The following is a 10,272-nucleotide window of genomic DNA, read 5'->3' as shown; positions in this document are numbered from 1 at the left end:
GAAAAGGAAAATGGGGGGAAGGGCGGCGTGGCTGCTCCGGTTCACCGGAGCTGGAAGCTCCTCGCCGGAGCAGTTAATTGGAGCGACGCGAGGAGAAAAGAGAGGTGTGAGGCAGTGGGAGATGGAAAACGAAAGGGGGCTGTGCGGTGGTTATCGTTTGGTTCGTCGTCGGAGCTCCGAGCTCCGGCGTGGTGCGGCGGCGGCGAGAGAAAAATGAGGGGGAAAAGATGTTTAGGGTTTTTGTTTTGTTGGAAGAGAGAGCCAAAAATCTGAAAATTAAGTGTGGTGTGTTGTGCAAATATGTGTTGGATCCCATCATTAAATTAACCCCCCTTTTTCTTATAATATAAACAAACACCCCTTTTTTATGCCCAAAAATAATGAAGCCATACCCCTTTGTCCCCAACCCATCATCTCAATTAACTCTTTTTTAAAAAAAAAAAAAAAGTGTTGAGATCTTGACTTGAACAAAATTTTACTCTGCGTTTAAAAATTAATTACTCTGATTTTCTCTGCACTGTCGAACTATATTAAAATATAATTAATTAATACATATATGAATAATGACGCAAGTATAAAATATAAATATTAATGTCTATGATATGAAAATGTATTGATATAAAATTAAGAAACAATTATTAATTGCACAAAAAATGGTAATATTACGCTGTACATGTGCAAAATAATGATTCTTGAAAAATGACAATAAATTGAGAAAATTCCTAAAATAATGATAATCATCAATAAATTGTTGAAAAAGTGTAAAAATGTGTAAAAAATGTATTTCGTGCTCTTTAACGAATCAGGGCCCCCCAAAACGTTAATTTTAAGCACGTCGAGCCAAAATTAGGTGTCAACAGTCCCAAGCCTCAATAACCCTCCAAGGTAAGTTTTATCATGATTCTAGGTTGAATTCAAGTCCCTAATCTCTCTCTAACTTGAGTAAACCCTTCTAATCAATAGAGTTGTGAGTGGAACATTATTGTTGGGCGTGGAAACCCTAGAACTTGAATTCAAGAGGATTGAACGTCAAAAAGGTAATGTTTCTACACTCTAATCATTCATAATAGTGAATTGGTGAGTTCTTGGGAGAATAGTAAATGGGTTTAGTAAAGAGAATTACACGAACTATAGTAGGGTTTTGAATTGTTGACTTGAGATTGTTATAATGATATGGGTGATGGAGAATGATGTTAATTTCATCTAATTGAGATTGTAGAATCACCTAGAAGTAATAGAATGGAATTGGGTGAAGAAACACCATTAATGGAGATTGTGGAGCTTTATGCCCACTAAGTGTTTGATAAAATGCTTAGATGACCAAAGCATGAATATTATTGCTAATATAGAATCCCTTTGGCTTGTATTGATATAGATCAAAGTTGAAAGGGGTGACGAACATTGTATTACACTCAAAGGCTGGAATTAAGGTATGTGAGGTTAACTATCTACGTTAGGGAATGTTCATGATTCTCCCTACGCCTCATTCTTCATACTTGTCAGTAATATGACTCAGAATACAGTTTAGCCCTAGTTTCGTGATATGTTGTAGAACTGTTATCTTCTAGGGTTGCAGTTACATAATTCGTTCATGGTTGTCACTTTGAATATCATGAACTCAGTACGTAATCTTTATAGACTTATGTATTGTTACCACATGAGTCTCAGTCTAGAAATTCAGTATGCTCAGAAACAGTCAGTGTTTTCAATTCAGTCCAGCATGTCTATTTCAGTTCAACATTGTTCATTGTTGTTATGGTCTCAGTCCTTATTAATTAACCATAATTATACATATGTGATTTTGCCCGAGGGCACAGCACAGTCTTGTGTATACGTATACATGGCCGAGGCCATTGACTGACGCACTACTAGGCCAAGGCCATAGCGTGCATTTATTATTGGGCTGAGGCCCCACATATACAAACACAGATAATACAGATGATTCAGATACAGAGCAGGGAGTATTCATATCTCTACTCCCTTGCTATTACAGTTACGGTTATCAGTTTCAATTTCAATTTTAGTATTTTATTGCTTCAGTTACTTTACATACCAGTACAATTCAAATGTGCTGATGTCCCTTTTTATTGCTTGGGGGGCCTGCATCTCGCGATGCAGGCAACGATACACAGGTTGACGACTCAGCTATTTAGGAGCACGTATCAGCTACTGGTGAGCCCCAAATTCCTTCGGGGCGTTGTCAGCTATCCAGTCATTTCAGTTTATAGAAAGCTTTATTATTCAGTGCTCTTAGAGGCTTCATAGACACAGTTCAGACAGTCAGATATTTATTATGTTAGCCTAGATGGAAGTTGTTCAGTTGTTTTGGTTTAGCCATGTTGGCTACTTTTAGATATATTTCAGATTGTCTATGTATTTCCGCATTATGATTCCAGTCAGACCTTTAGTATATCAGCAGGTGTTTAGTTGTTTCCACATTTAGTTATGTTTTGATATCACATGTTGATTCAGTCAGCCAGTTGGTTCGCTCGGTCACATGCAGTCAGGCACCGGGTGTCGTGTTACGTCCAGGCCCAAGTTCAGGGCGTGACAGAAAAACCTAAAATGTTCTTTAAATAGGCTCCAAAAACGCACAGCAGAAAACTGACAAAAGTGCCCCCGATAGCAAGATCGACGATCCGTCGATTTCTCCGTCCTTTGTACCTTCAGCACTGTGTTTCATTCGACGGTGCCGTCGACCAGTTCGACGCTCCGTCGAGTATTCCGTCTTTTTCTTCTTTTGTTGAGAGATCCTGTTTGACGACACAAACGACGAACCGTCGATCAGTTCGACGCTTCGTCGATGCCTCCGTCCTTTGTCGTTTTCAACTTTGTCATCACTGGAAAATCGAGCTTATCGACGCTTCAAAGGACGGTTCGTCGGCTGATCGACGGACCGTCGATTCTTCATTTCTAGCCAATTTTTCTTTTGTTCTTTGCTTTTTTCTTTTGGGCCGTTGTTTTCCTAAAACACAACAAAACATATTAACGAGAACCAGACTTACTTGAAAACAACCAAAATTCATAGTAAAAAGGCGTCGAATGTGCCACAAATCCGCGGCACATCAATAACATACCAAAAAAAAAATTAAAATTTATAATTTACTTTGACAGAGATTCTCATGGATCAATTTGGGCTACATATTAAAGGCCAACACAAAATAGGGACAAAAAGTGCAAATGACACCTGCATATTTAATTCAAATCAGCCCAACTTTTAAGTAGGCTGATTGGTGGGGTTAAAATGAGTTGAGTTAATAAATAAGTGAGTCACTAACCTCATAGACTTGGGCGGGTTGGGGTCATATGTTTATGGGCTAGTTTGGTCACACCTAATATGCATACCTACACACACACACACACACAACTTTATGTATGGCATGGGCGGAGTTAAGGGACACAAGGTAGTTTATCCGAATCCTTCGTTGAAAAATTACACTATATATATACTAGGTCGAAATTGTTCTTTATCTATATATATAGTAATAGATGTTGCATCTTTTTGAATTCATTGTGTGTTTACTTCTTTATTTTTTAAATCTCTTTAATGAAAGTCCTAACTCTATGTTTGATGTGTGGCCGTGTGTATTATTAGAAGCCGCCCCCCAACCCCACCAAGTCGAAGTAACAAATATAGTACTATTAAGTAATTGAATACTAAAATATTAGCAGGTGAATAGGCACGGAGTTTAAGAATGAAAGGAAGACTTTGAAATTTGTGGTATAAAATAAGCCATAAATATTTGTATGGCTATAAATCATCTCATTAAGAATAAAATAAAAAAATTAAAATTAAATTGTTACTAAATGAGTTGTCTTTTTTTTTTTTTTTGACTAACTAAAAAGGGAAGAGTGTCACATAAATTGAAACGGATGGAGTTATATTTTTTGTTTTTCATTATTGTAGGGCTCTTAAACTGCCCGCATGCTCTGACTGGGGAAATTATGTGCCAGATCATACAAAAGAAACAAATTTTATATTATTGAGGCCAAGATACATATTGATATTGGTATGGTGTCGTTTATTCAGATTTTTTTAGTTGCTATAGCAAGATGTTGTTGTAGAGAACAAATAATGTAACATAAGTGTTGTGAACCAAATTGACTCCATAAGAGCCTATGGGATAAAAGTGGTAAATATGACTGAGGGCAATTTGCACGATTTACCTATTCCGGGTGGTGTTAAATTTTGCCCTTCAGATGTTGGTCTTTAATTTTTTCCTTTCGCCTAAAATACCCCAAGGTTATGGGTTCGAACCCCGACTCAGTCCAAAAAAAATCGCAAGACAGAATTTCATAGCAAGATTAGGCCTATTAGGGCTTGTAGAATTCCAGCAGAGTTAAAAAAAAAAATATGCCTTGCAAAATTTCGCAAGGCAAATTCTGCTTTCTAAGGCAAAATTTTTGCGTAGCCTTGCCTTGCGATTTTTTTTTTTTGTTACTAAGCGAGGGTTCGAACCTAGAACCTCAGGGTATTTTCGGCCACTTTTTTACGCGAAGGATAAAAATTAAAGACCATCAATTTGAGGGGCAAAAATTAAAGACCAACGCCTTTGCAGGTCAATCCGTGCAACAAAAAAAATGTATGATTGATCCAGTTGGGATTTTAGGGCCGAGTAAAATGTTGAATAGTTTTACTTGGAATCCATACCCATTTAGAAACTAGTTAAAAAGGACTAGGGGTTGAAAAGAATGGTTATGCTTATTGTTCAGAAAAATGTTTTTTTCTCACATCCCTTTTCTTTGAGCCTATGTTTCTCATCCCCTTCTGGTTTTCTTTTCGTTATCTTCTTTAATTTTTCCTATCATTTTACCTAGGGGTGTACAAAGTAAACCGACAAACCGCACCAAACCGATAAACTGAGAAAAAAACCCGACTAGTGGTTTGGTTTGACTTGGTTTGGTGTTGGAAAAAAAAACCCGACCATAATTGGTTTGGTTTGGTTTTAACTAAAAAAGGTCAAACCGAACCAAACCAACCCGACATTACATGTATTCAATTTTTAAAATATTTTATACATAAAAATATTTATTTGTAATGTAATTTATAAATATTTCTTAAATTTTTTCATAGTTTTTTTTATCTATTATCATATTATTCAAGCTTGAATTTAGAATTTTGAATGTCAATAAGTTTTATATCCTATGGATGTTAGTAACTCAAATAAAGTCTAAACCAAAACCAACTCAACACTAATGCTAACAAAAGAAATTCAATTTACCAGTAGGAATGACAATAACGTTGGATATCTATTCTATAGTTTTGCATAATTGATTTAGAGAGTGAAAATACATAACTTAAGTTTTTTTTCTTTGTCATGTAATTAATACTTATTAGCCGTACTTATTTTAGCATGACTTAGTATTTTTAGATTATGGTCATTTTCTTTACGGCTTGTTAATTAGCAATATTTATTTTAACCGATTTTATTAGCTTTTGTTGAATATTTAAATACAATGTCATCACTTTTCTCACATTTTGTGTTATTTTCTTAAGAAACACCTTAATTATATAGTTGTATCTTACTAGGACTAAAGAAATATTTGAAGTAAAAGTTATATGTTTTGTATCAAGACTATTCCGAAAAAACATCTGAAAAACCCGAGAAAACCCGAGGTTGAAAAACCCGAATTTTATTGGTTTGGTTTGGTGTATAAATTTAAAAACCCGACGCAATTGGTTTGGTTTGGTGTTTAAAAAATCTGAACCAATCCGGTTCATGTACACCCCTAGTTTTACCGATAGATTGTTGTTCTACAATTACCTTGTTAATTCCATTTTTCTATTGTAATTCTGAGTAGTAGTTTGTGTCGTGAATTTGGAGTTGTTACATGTATACGATAATGGATTCCAAATAAACTTGACCGTTACAATAAAATGTTGTAGAAAATAACTGCTATAGATAGCTAGGTGTGAGTTGTGACGCGGTATATAGTTATTTTCAAATATTACTCCTTTTTAAATTACAATGACAAGCTTGTAATATGCATGGTATTAGTTCAAAATTAAGAAACTTCAAAGGTCTTCATGTAATCATGTTGGGATGAGTGAATTTTCCTCTTGCGTGCAAACCAACGTAGTCATCAGTTTAATAAATTTTAACTTTAATAGTACAGTGGTTTAATATGTACCAATGAAGATTTTAGACTAATTAAATCAACGGATTATTGTACACATTATTTATTCGCTCGTCCAATATAATGCTTCTCAGTCTACATCTCTTAGGTTATAATCTTTTCTTTTTTCCTCTCTTGGAAAGTTAGTCATTAACTGTCAAATCTTAATTTTTCAAATTATAAGGTAATAAAGATTTGGTCTTTGTAGTTGTTGAAGAAAGCTTTAATATTCAGGTGTGTTGAAAAAAAATTAGACATTGATGAATTGATACTGCAGAAACCTAATGTACAATTTGTTTAAGGGGAAATTGACTTGTTAAGTCTAACTTTTCACTTTATTGTTACTTTTTTTTTTGTACTCCATTGATTATTATGATTGATGATTAAATTGGTGACTTCTTCTTAAAATTGACGATTATATTGGTGACTTCTTCTTGAATGAAAGGTGTTCCTTTTTCAACTGTGATTTTTTTATCATCAGGTTATCCCCTTAACATATAAATTCCCACATATACATATGTATTACTCCTACAGGAGCAATACAATAACTATACCTCAGTCCCAAATAATTTGAACTCAAATGCATATTGACCATATTACTCCACAAACTCATCTCAAGCAAATATTGTATAAAATACAATAAAAAGTGTACTAAGAGTCGTTTATATTTTCAACAGGGATATTAATCCATGATGCAATATACAACTCTTAGAAAAATACAGGACACAAAGTAAAAGTTCTTTGTTACTTATTTCTAAAAATCTTGGTTATATTGTACATGCGATCGATCACAACCAAACAAAGAAGACCTTAATTTGGTCTTACTAATCTATACTTATTTTTATACATACATATATAGTACATACGTACATATATGTATCCACAAATATGTCTGGCCCTGTGTGTTATATAATTAGAAGCCACCCTCTTCAAAGTCAAAGTAACAGATATATTGAATTTTAATAAAACATTAGCAGGTGAAGAGAGGAAGCCTTCTGTTAGCTTAGTACTATCTTCCTCTTCTTTTATTGGTTGGGCACCATAGGACTCATAAACTGCATACTCTGACTAGTATATATAACTATATTCTAGATCATAGAAAGAAACAACTTTATATCATTGTGGCCAAAAGTACATATGTATAATAGTAGTTAATTTTTAATTAGTGCTTTTATGGATTAAAACGAGAAGCTTGTAAGCATGCAGTGAAATTAGTGTTAAAATAATAAACTTCCAGGTTGTTATTGTTGAGATGAATGAACTGTTCTCGCACGTAACCAACGTAGTCATGATCAGTTTAATTGAATTTAAATGTGAAACTGTAGTTTAATAAATCAATGCGGTGGTTGATCTGATTTTCCAACTCAACAAGGAAATAAGTTCTAGTTTCTGATAATGTCAATAAAGATTTAGATTACTAATTCATTTCAGATTATTGTAAATTCATTTTAACTTGGGAAGTTGCTATCATATCTTATTTCTCAACCTAATCTCCTTTTCCTCGATCTATCTTCCTCATTTTCATGACTATTTCAAATGGACGTACGGATTAGCTGAGTCCCAGGTAAATAAATTTAGCCTTTGTAGTTGTTCAAGGAAGCTTGAATTTTATTAAAAAATTAATTACCATCGATGACTTGTTAATCCAGAAGACTAATCCACAATTTGTTTATGGGAAATTAACGACCAATTCAAACAAATATTCATCTATAAATACGCAGCTCTTTCTTGTTATGTTTGTCAAAAATCAACAGAGCAAATTAAAGATCATTTAATTTGAATTGTTTCATAAGATAGTTTATTTCTAGTAGCAATGGCTCATAAATCATTTGGATTAACCATTGCCATTATGGCTGTGTTATCTTCAATGAGCCATGCATTTGATCCTAGTCCTCTCCAGGATATATGTGTTGCTGTTGACGACTACAAGGCTGCTGGTAAATTATTATATCAAATTACAATCATGATGTTTATATTTTTTTTATGAAGTTCTATGCACATTTATTATAGCCCTTTTGTTATTTTCTTAATTAATTAGAGATTCTTTTGCAGTTTTTGTGAATGGAAAAATTTGCAAGGATCCAATGAAGGTTGTGGCAGATGATTTCCTTTTCTCTGGTATAAACATGCCTGGAAACACTTCAAATCAAGTTGGATCTGCTGTAACTAATGTGAACGTCAACAATTTACCTGGACTCAACACTCTGGGCATTTCGTTAGCACGTATTGATTATGCACCATATGGTCTCAACCCACCTCATACTCACCCCCGAGGCACCGAGCTTATTACTGTCCTTGAAGGCACACTCTATGTTGGCTTTGTCCTTTCAAACCCTGGCCCAAATATGAAGAATAGACTCTTTACCAAGATTCTAAAGGCCGGAGATGTGTTCGTTTTCCCATTTGGTCTTATTCATTTTCAATTGAATATTGGAAAGACTAAAGCTGTTGCAATGTCTGGACTCAGTAGTCAAAATGCAGGAGTTATCACTATAGCAAATGCAGTATTTGGCTCAGAGCCACCAATCAATCCTTTTGTTCTCACAAAAGCGTTCCAAGTTGAAAAGAAAGTTGTGGATTATCTCCAATCACAATTCTGGTGGGACAACAACTAAAAAGTTAATTTCAAAATATATTCATCTACAAATATTTATGTTCTATTTGCTTGTGTTACATAAATAAGTAATCTTACCGACGTACGACGGGATTTCCTCTCCATTTTAGTGTGATGTATTGGATGAGGATATATTATGGCTTATTATGCAATAAAATTAAGTTTGTTGTGTGTGATATTTTGTTCCCTTTTTCTGGAACAAAGAACAAGCGGAAGAAAACGTGGCAGAGTGCTTGTATAATTGGTATACTTTATGTATACCATGCATTATCACCATCCACTTTTCTATGCGTAAAGATATTGAAGGCTACTTTTTTTTGTCAAAATTGAGTTTAAGTTTATGCAATTATTTAGCCAATCGATCATTCATAATTTAATGCAAATCTGTATAATAAATTAACCATTAACTTGTTAACTTAATAAAATTGGCAACTAACTACAAGTTATATCATACTGATAACATAAGAAATAAAAAAACAAAAACAAAAAAACTTTATACTGTTATTATATGCTAACATTTAAATTCATGGATTTGTAGCAAGCGAAACACAAAATATAGATGTCATGTGTTTTTAATGCCTTACCCCGTAATTAGCCTCGTAGTGGAGAAAGTGCACGGTTTGTTCTTCAAATGGGTTGGTTTTTAATTTTTGTCCTTCAAAATTGAACTTATGCCTAGCGGGGCATAAGTTGTTTAAGGGCACATAATTTGTAGAATATTATGATGCGAAAATATAAACTTATGCCCTGTTAAAAAGTTATTTGTCCTAAGGGACAAAAATTAAAGACCAGCACAAAGAAGGGACAAAGTGCAAATGACCCTTCAGCGTATGTGTCATATTTTTGACGGGCCGACTTTTTTGGTTTCTTTTTGGGCCACCTTTGGGCTTCGTGCTTTTACGCATTTGCACTAACTTTACGAACTTGCTCCTTCTCTTTTTTTTTTTTTTTTTTTGTGTGTGTGTGTGTTCGGATCTTCCTTTTATATATTTTTTGCTTTTAAAACTAACAAAATATAATAGCAAGTAATAATAATAATAATATCAAGCGGTGACGAAATGTCACCTGGAGGTAGCATGGACTAAAAAGACTATTGAATTTAATGTCTTCAAGTGTCATTATGCAAATGAAAATTTTACTTGATACAACTCTATAAATTACTATCTTTTCAAACAATATTGTAGTGTGCAAACTAGTTTTTTTAGAAAAACGGAGGAGCTGGAAAGACTACAAAATTCTATGTTGTCGAGACAAATGTAAACATTAAAAGGAAAGAACAGAAAATTTTACCTCACATGGAAGTCAACAATTTACCTGCAACTTAACATATTTGGAATTTCTTTAGCTCATATCGAGTTTTGCACCATATCGAATCAACCCACCCCACACACACCCTAGTTGTCCTTGACGGCACACTTGAAATTCTTTAGCTCGTACTGATTATGCATCATATGAAAAATAAACTCTTTACTAAGATTTTAAATTCTAGAGATGCATTTTGTTTTCTCAATATATTAGTGGTCTCAATATTTGTGTTTTCT

At 34.0% G+C, this 10,272-nt stretch overlaps 1 protein-coding gene across 1 annotated transcript; it reads left to right on the top strand.

Moving 5' to 3' along the window:
- The first annotated feature begins 7,871 nt into the window (after positions 1-7,871).
- Positions 7,872-8,907, top strand: LOC132600117 (germin-like protein subfamily 1 member 18). The gene is made up of 2 exons (XM_060313227.1): positions 7,872-8,054; positions 8,170-8,907. Exons 1-2 carry the CDS (start codon positions 7,931-7,933, stop codon positions 8,730-8,732), a joined length of 687 nt encoding a protein of 228 aa, XP_060169210.1. The 5' UTR covers positions 7,872-7,930; the 3' UTR covers positions 8,733-8,907.
- Positions 8,908-10,272: the final 1,365 nt, after the last annotated feature.

Source organism: Lycium barbarum, chromosome 6 (assembly GCF_019175385.1).
Source record: "Lycium barbarum isolate Lr01 chromosome 6, ASM1917538v2, whole genome shotgun sequence".
NCBI lineage: Eukaryota > Viridiplantae > Streptophyta > Magnoliopsida > Solanales > Solanaceae > Lycium > Lycium barbarum.
The sequence above is the reverse complement of the archived record's forward strand: the minus strand, read 5'-3'. Positions and strand labels throughout refer to the sequence as shown.